Genomic DNA, 13,663 nt, shown 5'->3' on the forward strand with positions numbered 1-13,663 from the left:
GGACTAAATTAATTCTTTTTTTTTTTTTTTTAGGTTTTTGCAAGGCAAACAGGGTTAAGTGGCTTGCCCAAGGCCACACAGCTAGGTAATTATTAAGTGTCTGAGACCGGATTTGAACCCAGGTACTCCTGACTCAAAGGCTGGTGCTTTATCCACTACGCCACCTAGCCGCCCCTTGACTAAATTAATTCTTAACACGAGAAGGTAATTTTTAAATATTTGCAACTTAAGTACTTCATAGCATGTTATTCAGAATTTTGTCCAGACCATACATGTAGTTAATGGTCTCAAAGATAAAGATTTTCAAACAAGAGTACAACTTTTGTTTGCAAGGTAATGGGGTTAAGTGACTTGCCCAAGTCATGCAGCTAAGTGTCTGAGGTCAAATTTATACTCAAGTCCTCCTAACTTCAGGGCTGGTGCTCTATCCACTGCACCACCTAGCTTGCCCCCACAAGTACAACTTTTTAGAAATGAAATATTCCTTTGGTCACATTGGGGAAATGTTAGCAATAGAGTTATGGACATGATAGCAAAATTATAATTATCTCTACAAGGGAGCTAGCATAATTATGGAGTAATTCCATTATTGCTTTATTAGCAGGAAAACAATAAAACTATTGGAAAAAAACAAAAATAAGTTTAAAAAGTTGTTCTTTCTTGGGGAAGTGGAGCAGATGATTCTTTTTAGATCGGTTGTAACCTTGGAATTCCCAATTTAACAATCCATAATACATCTAGAGAAATTATATTTAATTATTTTTCTTACTGTAGTTTACAAGATCATTGTTTAAAATTTTCAGGCCTAATTTGAATTGTTATCATAAATTTATTATCTTTATCTACAAAGCAACAAACCTAGAAATTAATAAGTTTTTTAACTCCACAGTTTTCTGTTTTCTTTTTCTTAGTCTCTCAGCCCAGCTGAACTACTGGGAAAGTGGCCAATGAGAAAAGAAGTTTCCCTTTCCAATCAGTCTCAGAAGAAAAAAAAAATTCTGTTCAGATGAGGCTTTAATACTAGTCAAAAAAATTAGAGGAACCACTACTGAAATATCTATTACTTTAAAACTCAAAGAAAGATATCTCACATTTATTATATTCATATACTTCTGCTTTCTACTGTTTAGTATCACTAAATGATGTAATAAGGCATGTACTACATTCATATTGTTTCTCTTCAGTATAAATTCTATGAAAAGTTAGTTGTACAATGAGATCTGCACTACATGAAAAGCCTATCTTTATTTATTACATTAAACAGAAATTGACATTATAATTAGGTTTTTTCCCAGAATGAATTCTTTCATGTTGAGTAAAAGAACTCTTTTTACTGAAGGACTCCCCACATTCATTGCATTTATAAGGTTTCTCTCCAGTATGAATTCTCTGATGTATCATAAGATATGACTTTGTACTGAAGGCCTTCCTACATTCTCTACATTCAAAAGGTTTCTCTCCAGTATGAACTCTCTGATGACGAGTAAGTTTTGACCTCACATTGAAGGCCTTCCCACATTCATTACAATTAAAAAGCTTCCCTCCTGGATGGAATCTCTGATGTTGAGTAAGTTCTCCTTTCATATAGAAGACCTTCCCACACTCATTACATTCGTAAGGTTTCTCTCCAGTATGGATTCTCTGATGTCGAGTAAGTACTGCCCTTCTGCCAAAGGCCTTCCCACATTCACTACATTCATATGGCTTCTCTCCAGTGTGAATCCTAAGATGTTGAGTAAGATCTACCTTTACATAGAAGGCCTTCCCACATTCTCTACATACATAAGGTTTCTCCCCGGTATGAATTTTCTGATGTACAATTAGGTATTTCTTCTGAATGAAACCCTTACCACATTCATTGCATTCATAAGGTTTCTCTCCAGTATGAATTCTCTGGTGTTGAGTAAGTACTGCCCTCCTACTAAAGGCCTTCTCACATTCACTGCATTTATAAGGTTTCTCTCCAGTATGAATTCTCTGATGCACAGTAAGGCATGACTTCTTGTGGAAGGCCTTTCCACATTCATTACATTCATAAGGTTTCTCTCCAGTGTGAATTCTCTGATGCATAGTAAGATATGACTTCTTGGGGAAGGCCTTCCCACATTCACTACATTCATAAGGTTTCTCTCCAGTATGAATTCTCTGATGAACAGTAAGTTGTTCCCTCAGAGTGAAGGCCTTCCCACATTCTCTACATTCATAAGGTTTCTCTCCTGTATGAATTCTTTGATGCCCAGTAAGAGATGACTTCTTGTTGAAGGCCTTCCCACATTCACTACATTCATAAGGTTTCTCTCCTGAATGAAACCTCTGATGTCGAGTAAGAGATATCTTATGACTAAAGGACTTCCCACATTGATTACATTCATAAGGTTTCTCTCCAGTATGAACTCTCTGATGCACAGTAAGATATGATTTTTTGGGGAAGACCTTCCCACATTCACTACATTCATAAGGTTTCTCTCCAGAATGTATACTCAGATGTTGAGTAATGTCTACCTTTACATAGACTGCCTTTCTATATTCTCTATATTTATAAGGTTTCTGTCCTGAATGGAACATCTCATGGTGAGTAAGAGATATCTTATAACCAAAGCACTTTCCACACTGATTACATTCATAAGGTTTCTCTCCCGTATGAATTCTCTGATGCCCATTAAGAGATGACTTCTTGTTGAAGGCCTTCCCACATTGTTTACATTCATAAGGCTTCTCTCCAGTATGAATTCTCTGATGCACAGTAAGATTTGACTTCTTGTTGAAGGCCTTCCCACATTCTCCACATTCATAAGGTTTCTGTCCAGGTTTTGCATGCAGAACAACTTGTTTGCCTTCAAGAAATGTTTTCTCACATTTATTATATCCATTATGTTTTTGTCCGATTTGAATTCTCCAATGTGGATGAAATGCTTTGTTCTCTGAAAGGAAGAATAATGGATTGATAAGAACTCTTTCCCAAAGACCCTGTCTACTCACAATTTTTATAACTGCTCTTCTGCCCCCCTGCTTTAAAGGACCAATCAAAATTTATTTATACAGGAAACTCAGTATATGCTATGCAAAAGTCAAAGAAATATAGTAACTATACTTAAAAATAGATTCAGGATTAAATTTTTTCTAAGTGTCCTAATATAAAGAAAAAGATAAAAAAAAAAGACCTATCCTACAAATGACCAACATTTCTATATAAGGTAAAGATTACATGCTCACATCTTACAAATATTATCCTAAACTTTAAGTTGTGACTAGAAAACTGAAAAGAAAAATAAGGAGAATCTATATAAACTTGTGAAAGAGAAGAGGAGAGATGTAAAGAGGCACCAGGGGAACAGCATTAAGAAGGAATAACATGGGGACTGATATAAAGCAGTTTAGAACAATAGGAAAAGCAATGAGTTTAGAGACAGGTTCAGTCCTACCTCTGCCATTTATGTCTTTTTGGTTCTAATTTATTTTTTGGATTTTTAATTTTAATTTTTTTTACAATGAACTAAAAAAAAGAACATTTCAGTAAACAAAGACGAATTTTTATTGTTTGCCTGTTTGCTTTTTTTGCAAGGCATTGGGTTTAAGTGACTTGGCCAATAGCATATAGCTAAGTAAATATTTAATGTTTGAGACTGGACTTGAACTCAGACCCTCCTGATTCAAGGACTGGTGCTCTATCCACTGTGCTACCTAGCTGCCCCAAAGAAGAATTTTTCATATTGAAACCATGAACTTTCATTCCATACAGTTTGAATGGTTTAAAAGTACAGACTAAATTTATTCCAGTAGTAACAAAACTGAGTTCCCTGTATGTATCTCTTTATAGCTGTCCTTCTCTCCACTGTGTATTTCTAATACAAAAAAAGTATACTTCTAAATGTTTTTTTGGAAGCTCTTTTTCTAATTTTTAAAATTCCATTGCTAATCACCAGATTCCATTACTCATCAAAAGCCTTCCTCTAAAACAAATAAATATAGTCAAGCAAAACAAACCTGCACATTGGTTACATCTGAGAATATATGTTTCATTTTTTACCTCTAGGTCAAGGGTTTGGACCAAATGCCAAATCCAGCCTATTGCCAATTTTTGCATGAACTTTGATACTGAGGCAATCAAAAAATTTCTTAGTAAGGATTTGAATTTAGTACCTGAAATACAGTCTGCTCTAGTCTATCAGATTCTACCAAGGAGTCAGAGTTTTGACTATTAATCATTTTTAAAAGAATTAAAGTATATTTTTTAAGGAGCAAATGTTTGCCTTCTCTAAACTTTTCCACCCTCCTCAGCTAATCAAAGAAAATCAACATTTCTGCTACAAACATGTAGAGTCAAGCAAAACATATATCCACATTGGCCCAATCCAAAAGAAAAATACACGTGTATATGTCTCATTCAATACCTGAATTCTTCAGTTCTCTACTAAGATGGGCAGTGAATTTCATCATGAATTTTCTGGAACTGTGGTGAGTCATTCTGAGTATCAGAACTCAATCTGAGATGTGGAGCTTTTACAATTTTATTACTGTATAAATTCTTCTCTTGGTTCTGTTCACTCATTTTGTATCAGTTCCTTAATCTTAGAGGTTTTTCTCAAATCATACCACTCATCATTTCTTATAGCATAATAGGATCTTAACAATTTTGCATACCATATTATTTACCACTTATGTACTGCTTGTTAAATGATTCCCTAACTGATGAGCATCCCCTTAGATTCTCATTCTTTGTTTTTTAAAGAATTATATTTTTAAATATCTTTAGATTTTTTTACTTATGACTAATCCCTTCTTTAATCATATTCTTTTTCTTTAAATGTTATTTTATTTTTTCCAATTACATGCAATGATAGTTTTCAAAATTCATCTTTCTATCCCCCTCCTTTCCTCTTCCCCTCCCCACAAGAGCAAGTAATCTGGTACAATCATGTTCAACATATTTCCACATTAGTCAGATTATGCAAGAAGAATCAGAATTAAAATGAAAAAAATGAGAAAGAAGACAATAAAACAAGTTTTTTTTTAAAAAAAGTGAAAATTAACATGCTTTTGTGTGCATTCATACTTCATAGTTTTTTATCTGGGTGCAGATGACATTTTTCATTACAGTTTTAAAATTGTTCAATTCTTGTCCTTCATTCTCAAAGAAGACCAAAATGACATCACTATGTTTGAGAAAAATCACAGTGTTTTCAATTGTGACTGAGCAGACCAATACAAGCTCAGAATGCTCTACTACAGGTTGTGCACATCTGCAGAGGATCATGCACCAACACTCCCTCCACTTTGGTCTTGGCTAGTAGCCTTTTCAAATTGAAGAATCTGCCATTAGTGCAGTAGTTGGCCTTGATGCTGTGTTTCATCTTCAGTGAAGGCATTTGATAATGGCTGAAAATATCATGCTAAAAAGCATACTAGTAAGGATACTCGGTTGGTGACTGGGAAATCTTGAGAGCATCATCCACCATCTAGAACACTGGCAAGCATGTCATCATGAAACTGAGTACAATATTGATGAACTTCTCCAGGCAACCAAATTTTGAGATAATTTTTCCATTAAACCTTCATGGCTGATGGTATCAAAGACTTGGTCAGATCTACAAATCTTGAATATAGACATCTGTTCTGTTCCTGGAATTTTTCATGGGGTTGTTGGGCAGCAAACACCATATCAACTGTTCCTCAACCCTTTCTGAAGCCACACTGGCTCTCAGGGAGGTAACCATCTTCCAGGTAAAGGCTATTAAGAAGGACTATGGCAAGAATCTTACCAGCAAGGACCAAAAGAGAAACACCAATCTGTTCCCTTTACCTTTATAGAGATGGTATATGGAGGCATCTTTGAATTCTTGAGGAATAACCTCTTTATGTCATATAACTGGGAAAATTTGAGTCACTTTTTGGATGAGCAATGCACCCCCCCACACACACACACACCTTGTAGATCTCAGCTGGGATAGAATAAGCACCAGGTGCTTTGCCACTTAAAAGGAACATATTGGCCTTCAAAGCCTCTTCTTAAATTGGAACTTCAGCTAGGGACTGATTAACTTCATCTTGAAGTAAATGGTCAATAGCTTCTGCACTGATTGATGATGGTCTGTTAGGAACACTATGGAAATGTTCAGCCCATCACTCTCTAGGATCATGTCCCTATTACTGATCAATGTGGATCCATCAGCACTGAGGAGTTGAGATGCACCATAAGACACTGGCTCATAAATAAACTTTAGGGTATCATAAAAGCACTTTAGTTGTTACAATCTGCATAAAACTGAATTTCTTCTGTTTTCTTACTGAGCCAAGAATCCTGCATCTCTCTAAGCTTCACTTATCCTTTACTTTTGACAGAATTAAATGCTGCCTTCTTAGAAGTGGATGAACCATCCTACTGGTAAACCCTGTGGAGTTCTCATTTTTTTCATTTAGCAGTTTCTGTATTTCCCCATCATTTTCATCAAACCAGTCTTGATGTTTGCAAGTGTTCTTATCCAGATGAACAAATGCAGTGCTGTACATCAGATCTCTAAAAGCTGTCCACTCTTTTTCTGTTCCACTATTGCCACCTGTATTTTGACTCAGTTTTCCATCCAAGTTAGCAACCAACTGTTCCAACTCTGAGAGACACTCTAATCTCTTGACATTAATTCTTTAAGTAATCATTTTGCCTTTGTGCTGCAGCTTTCACTGGATGTAAATATTTAGCATGGAGAGGATGAGTCTGTGATCAGTCCAGCACTCTGCACCACACATTGCCTTTTTCACTCTCACATCCTGTCTGTCTCTTCTCCTTACAATCGCATAATCTAATAAATGCCAATGTTTGCTCTGAGGGTTCATCCAGGAAGTTTTATTGCATTTAGGCAAACAGAAGACAGTGTTTATAATGAGAAGGTCATAATATGTGCAAGTCTTCAGGAGTAGGTGACCATTCCTGTGCTATTTCCAATTCCATTCCTCTCAAGGACTCCCTGCCATGTCTGATAATCTGATCCTAGTCTAGTACTAAAGTAGCCCAGAATTATAAGATGCAGAATTATATCTCTTTTCTTACATTGATGATAAGGGTCTCTAGGTCTTCATAAAATTTTTATTTGACTTCCTCAGGGTTTGTCATGATGACAGCATAGGTGCTGATGATGGTGGCATGACATTTTCCACAAGTGGCACTCTCATTGTCATGAGCCTATCCATTCACTCCTTTTGGTAGACATTCAAGAATGTTGACTAGATTAGTTTTGATTGTAAAGCCTACCCCAGCTTCATGGTGCTCTCCTTCACTGTGGCCACTCCAGAAAAATGTGTATCCAGCTTTGACCTCAGCAAGCTGAACTTCATTTGCCAGCCTCATTTTATTTAGGGCTGCTATTTGGATATGATACTTGCTGAGTTCTCTTCCAACAAGAGTTATTTGTCTTTCAGGTCTATTTGATCTTGTGTTGTCTATGATTTTGTATACTTCCCATGCATAGATGATGAATGGAATCTTCTTTGAAGAAATTTTTTTAGATTTTTTTGTGTCTTGACCTCATTGTGGGATCCCTGCCTGCAGTGGTAATCAGGCCAGGTCTGGATAAACAGACAACTTTTATGGCACCTTTTATAGCCCCTTCCTCACATCAGGAGGTGAGCAGTATAATCCTTAAAAGGGCTGCTCATTCATCCAGAGGACTGCCAAATCTTACTGCTGCTTTCAGTGGGGAAATAACCCTATGGCCTATCCAGCCTGTGTGTAAGTTATGACTACAGCTCCCAGCATTTCATTACTTACCTGTCATCACAGGACTTTGAGGAATGGTAAAGTATGGGTGATGCCTTTTGATGCATGTACAAATTGGATTTAAGTGAGCTAGAGTTGCACAAAGTCCTCCAGCTCACTTTCTGTTCTAAAATCATCAGGATCAGCATGGCAAGAAGGAGTCAAGACAACTGATGATGACTCTAGATGCAGTGAATGACCTTGGCATCATCAATGTCTAACCAAGCTCTAAGCATTCTACAGCACTTGCTTGAGCTGCTTTCATGGCCATTGGAATGAAGTATTCTCATCCATCCATTCCACCAATGGAAGACTTCACATGCTTGGGGTTGAAACCCCCCCACAACTCACTGATGAGTTTGAGACTCCCTTGGTTACCTTCAATCTGGTTTTGTCCAATTGCCAAAATGGTTTACTGGGATGTGGTCACTGTGCATGCTACAGGTTCTTGGAGCCACAGGTGAGAGTTAGGTGGCTCAGGTGGAAAGCAGCCCTAAAAAGGCCTCATACCAGAGATACTAGTCTTCCTTGAACACACCCTACACTCTTGATCACTGAACTGCTGAGAGGAGCCAAGTCCATTGTCGTTGAGCATCACACAATATTGCTCTTAATGTGTACAATGTTCTTCTAGTTCTGCTCACTTCATTAAGCATCAGTGAATAAAAGTCTGCTTTTCTGGCTTTTCTGACATTTAACCACTGATGATTTCTTACAGAACATCACATTCATATACCACATTTGTTCAGCCATTCCCCAATTGATGGGCATCCCCTTATTTACCAATTCTTTGCCACTACAAAAAGAGTTGCTTTAAATATTTTTGAACAGTAGGACTTTTTGATGACCTCTTTGGAATACAGAACTAAAAGTGGTATTGCTAGATCAAAGGGTATGCACAGTTTTATTTCCTTCTGAGCAGAGTTCCAAATTGCTTTCCAGAATGTTTGGATCAGTTCACAATTCCACTAAAAGTGCATTAGTGTCCCAGTTTTCCCTGCACCCCTTCCAACATTGATCATTTTTCTTTTCTTTCATTTTAAAAAGTCTGATACCTGGGAGGTGCTATTGCAAAGTTATTTAAATTTGCATTTTTTAATCAATAATGACTTAGAGCATTTTATCATTTGACTATAGTTTTGATTTTTTCATCTGAAAACTGCCTGCTCATACCCTTTGATCATTTATCAGTTGGGGAACTACTTGCCTCAGTTCTCTGTATATTTTAGAAATGAGTCCTTTATCAGAAACACTAGTTGTTTAAATTACTTTCTAGATTCCTGCTTTCCTTCTAATATTTGTTGCATTGATTTTATTTGTTCAAATTTTTTTAAATTTAATATAATCAAAATCATCCATTTTGCTTTTTATAATGTTCTCTATCTCTTCTTTAATCATAAACTCCTTCCATACATCTGACAGATAAAACTATTCCTTATTCTTCTCATTGGTTTATAGTATCACCCTTTATGTCTAAATCATGTACCCATTTCAACCTTATCTTAGTGTAGGGTATGAGATATGGGTCTATGCCTTGTTTATGCCATATTAAGTCTCAAATCCAATTCATGTGCTTATCCTGGCATCACCTCCCTGATAGCATGGTCATCTTCGAGAGTGAAGGACAAACATTAACATGTCATATTATTTTCCAATTTTTCCAGCAGTTTTTGTCAAATAGTAAGTTCTTATCCTAGAAGCTGGAGTCTTTGGGGTTATCAAATATCATTTACTACTGTTTCTTTTGTACCTAATCTATTCCACAGATATATCACTCTATTTTTTAGCCAGTACCAAACAGTTTTGATGACTACTGTTTTATTTTTTATTTTTTTTTTACAAATGATTAATAAATTTTATTGATTCCAGGGCCAAAATGAGCAGCATTTGGTCAGTTAAAGGTGAAAGGCACCTTGTTTTTTTTAAAAAACAAAACACACCACCACAGAGCTGCTGTGTTTCAGCCTCAAGAGTTGGGGAGAGGAAGAAATTTCTTTGGAAGAAGACAATCTTAAATTTTTTTTTTAAAAGGAAAAGAAAAGATTATTTTCACAGTGTGTAGAAAGAAGGCAAGAACAGAGGATGCACACTTGCACATCTGATGATGTCTTTTCCCTTGAGATTAATGGAGTGAATCAATATCAGAGGTAAGTAAAGTGGGAGGACTCAACCTTCCCAGGCTTCACCCCTTTAAGTTCAATTAAACAATATATCCAGCCACCCTTGTCACATACACTCCTCACCACCCTTCTAGACATGGGGACTGTTATTTAGTCACATTATTTGGGGTGTTAAGGTCAGCAACCAAAACCTACCCTGTTATGAGGTACAGAACAGAGAGGAGGCAATACAGGGAGTCCCTGCTTTCCCCATCTGGCAAGCTTAGAGGTCCATAAATGACAACTGAGGTCTTAGGTCAATGGCTTTTCAATTACAATCATATTCCTGGATGAAAGGTAACTGTGCCCAAGGGATCCTGTAGAATTAATACTAGGCCTTCCTCCTCTTTCCCACACCCTCCGCCTTGGGAGGTTTAAAATTGTATATTCCCTCTTCCCACAACATACTCTTCCCAACTAACTACTATTTATAAAACTCCCACTTGAATGGGAAAACACAATGGCCCACTAAAACAATCTCCCCCCAATACTTGTACCCCTTCTTGTTCCTCACCAACCCCTCCCCTCTGCCCAGCACTTAAAAGCTTGGACTCTTGCTTTGAAGTTGTTCAGCAATGATGTGGTCTTACTTGGCCTGCAGTCGTTTGGTGCTAGAGTGGTCTTGGGCAAGTCCCTTAACTTCTCTGTTCCCCAGTTTTCTCACATGTTGCTTTGGAGAAGGCTTCCAGGATGCTGGTGAACACCACATCTGGGGACTGAGATGCGTCCACTGCAGAATGGATCCCTCGTTTACTGCAGTACTGCACCGGGGGATAGTCTGGGAGGGGTATGCCTTTAGGTGGGTTTGTAAAGCAGTTTTGTTATCATCTGAACGTCGAACCAAAGGCTCCCCAGGGCCATCATCCTTCATGTGCTCTTTCGGGGGGTTGAGTTCCTCATGGTAGGAGCGGCCACTTGCAGAATGGATCAGCCTTCCAGTGATTCTCCAGATAAGTAGAGAGTCAGCGATGTTAAACTCAATGACCAAATCTAGCTTTTCTTTCCTCTTGTCTATGAGGTTATCAAGCATTTCTGCCTATCTCACTGTCCGAGGGAAGCCATCTAAGAGAAAGCCATTTTTGCAAGGAGGGCTATCTAGGTTCTTTTCCATCAGTTCCACAACCATATCATCACTCACCAGTTTTCCAGCATCCATGTCTTCTTGGGTCTCTGGCCCAGTTCAGGGCTGGAAGCTACCATGGCTCTCCGCACATCCCCTGCAGCCAAATGGCAAACACAGTCATTTTCAGCCAGCTTGGGAGCCTGCGTGCCCTTGCTGCCCCGGGCAGCCCCAGCAGCATGGCACGGATGCCCCTGGGCGAGCTCTCCTTCGGCTCCAGCGCCGTGGCCCCACTGGGCATCATCGTCCCCCGCCGGCCGCCTCGACCCGACAGCGCGCGGCTCCACGACCTCTGGCAGCCCCGATGACTATTGTTTTATAATATAGTTTTAGATCTAGGACAGCTAGGCCACCTTCCTTTTCATTTTTTTCATTGTTTACCTTGATTTGCTTGACTTTCTGTTGCTCCAGATGAATTCTGTTACTATTTATCTAGCTTCTACAAAATAATTTTTGGTATTTTTGTTTGATATGGCACTGGAAAGATAATCTAATTTAGGAAGGATTTTAATTTTTATTATATTAGTTCAGCCTACCCACAAGCCATTGACATTTTTTAATTGTTCAGATCTAACTTTATTTGTGAGAAAGTGTTTTGTAATATTATTCATGTACCTGGTTTTGTCTTGTCAAGTATTATCTACAGTTACTTTAATAATTTCTACTTCTATCTGTTGCTGTTTGAAATATATAGAAATGATGTTGATTTAAGTGAGTTTATTTTATATCCTGCTACTTTGTTAAAGTTGTTAATTGTTTCAAGTAATTTTTAGCGGATTTTCTAGGATTCTCTAAATATACCATCATATCATTGTATAGAGTGAGTTTTGTTTCCTCATTGCCTATTCTAATTCTCTCAATTTCTTTTTCTCCTGTTATTGTTAAAGTTAACATTTCTAATACAATATTGAATAACAGTGGTGATAATGGACATTCTTGTTTCATTCCTGGTCTTAAAGGAATGCTTTCTAATTATCCCATTAATGTATAACACTTGCTGACGGTTTTAGAAAGATACTGCTTATCATTTTAAGGAAAATTACATTTATTCCTATGTTCTCAATTGTTTTGAATAGGAATGGGAACTGTAATTGTTGAAAGCTTTTTTAGTATCTATTGAGTCAAACATGATTTCTGTTCATTTTGTTATTGATATGATCAATTATACTGATTGTTTTCTTAATATTGAATCATCCCTGCATTCCCAGTATAAATCCTATCTGATCACCATGTATTCTCCTAGTGATAAATTGCTGTAATCTTTTTAATATTTTATTTGAAATTTTATATCAATATTCATTAGTGAAACTGGTCTATTATTTTCTTACTCTATTTTACTTCTTTCTGATTTAAATTGGTGCCATAGAAGGAAATCCTTCTGCACCTATTTTTTCAAATTGTTTATATAGGTGTGGAATTAATTGTTCTTTAAATGTTTGGTAGAATTCACTAGTGAATTCATCTGGCCCTGGAGATTTTTTTCTTAGGGAGTTCATTTATGGCTTGTTCAATTTCTTAGTCTAAAATGGAGTAAAATATTTTATTTCCTTTTCTGTTAATCTGGGCAACTTATACTTTTATAGATTTTCATTTAAATCACTTAGATTGTTGGATTTATTGACAAACAGTTGAGCAAAATAGCTTCAAATTAATAGTTTCCTCCTCATTGATGGTTAATTAACCCTCTTCATTTTTGTTTTTGAGGTTTTTACAAGGCAGTGGGGTTAAGTGGCTTGCCACGGCCAGACAGCTAGGTAATTATTAAGTGTCTGAGGCCAGATTTGAACTTAGGTCAACTCCAGGGCTGGTACTCTATCCACTATGCCACCTAGCTGCCCCACCCTTTTCATTTTTGATACTGGTAATTTGTTTTTTTCTTTCTTTTTAAAATTAGATTATCCAAAGGTATGTTCATTTTATAGGTTTGTGTTATAAAACTAACTTTTAGTTTCATTTATTCAATAGCATTCTGACTTTTAATTTTATTAATCTCTTTTGATTTGCAGGATTTCTAGTTTGTTATTTAATTGGGGATTTTTAATTTGTTATTTAGTTGTATGGCCAATTTATTAATTGCCTCTTTTACTATTTTATCTATTTAGAGATATGAAATTTCACCCTAATGCCTTCTTCATCTGCAACCCACAAGTTTTGGTGTGTTGTCTCATTTCTGTCATTCTCTTGGATGGAATTATTGATTATTTCTATGACTTGTGTTGTTTGATCCACTCATTCTCTAAAGTTAATTAGTTTCCAATTAATTTTAAGTCCATCTTTCCCAAGGCCCTTTTAAAATATATAAAGTTTATGGCAATCATGATCTGAGAAGGATGTATTTAAAATTTTTGCTTCTGAATTTGACTGTAAGGTATTTAATGTCCTAATAGATGATCAATTTTTGTATAGTTGCCATGTACCACTGCAAAAAAGATATATTCGTTTCCCTCATTCAGTTTTCTCCAAAGGTCTATCATACCTAACTTTTCTAACATTATAATAACTTTCTTAAATTTTTTTCTTGTTTATTTAGTGGTTTATTTAGTTCTTAGAGGAGGTTGAAGTCCCCCACAGGTATAGTTTTACAACCTTCCTGTAACTCAATTAACTTCTCTAAGAATTTGAATGCTATATCACTTG

General features: G+C 36.6%; 1 protein-coding gene and 1 pseudogene across 1 annotated transcript in view; both read right to left on the reverse strand.

Annotated features, from left to right (window-relative positions):
- Window positions 1-1,177: 1,177 nt before the first annotated feature.
- The window catches only part of LOC141495773 (uncharacterized), a 41,276-nt gene continuing 28,790 nt past the window's right edge, over window positions 1,178-13,663 (reverse strand). The window contains exon 5 of the mRNA XM_074197488.1: window positions 1,178-2,921. Within this exon, the coding sequence (XP_074053589.1) occupies window positions 1,252-2,921 (1,670 nt within the window). The 3' untranslated portion in view covers window positions 1,178-1,251. The remainder of the gene's footprint in view (window positions 2,922-13,663) is intronic.
- On the reverse strand, window positions 9,707-11,270 carry LOC141495788 (adenylate kinase 2, mitochondrial pseudogene; annotated as a pseudogene).

The sequence above is a fragment of the Macrotis lagotis genome, chromosome 1 (assembly GCF_037893015.1).
Source record: "Macrotis lagotis isolate mMagLag1 chromosome 1, bilby.v1.9.chrom.fasta, whole genome shotgun sequence".
Classification (NCBI taxonomy): domain Eukaryota; kingdom Metazoa; phylum Chordata; class Mammalia; order Peramelemorphia; family Peramelidae; genus Macrotis; species Macrotis lagotis.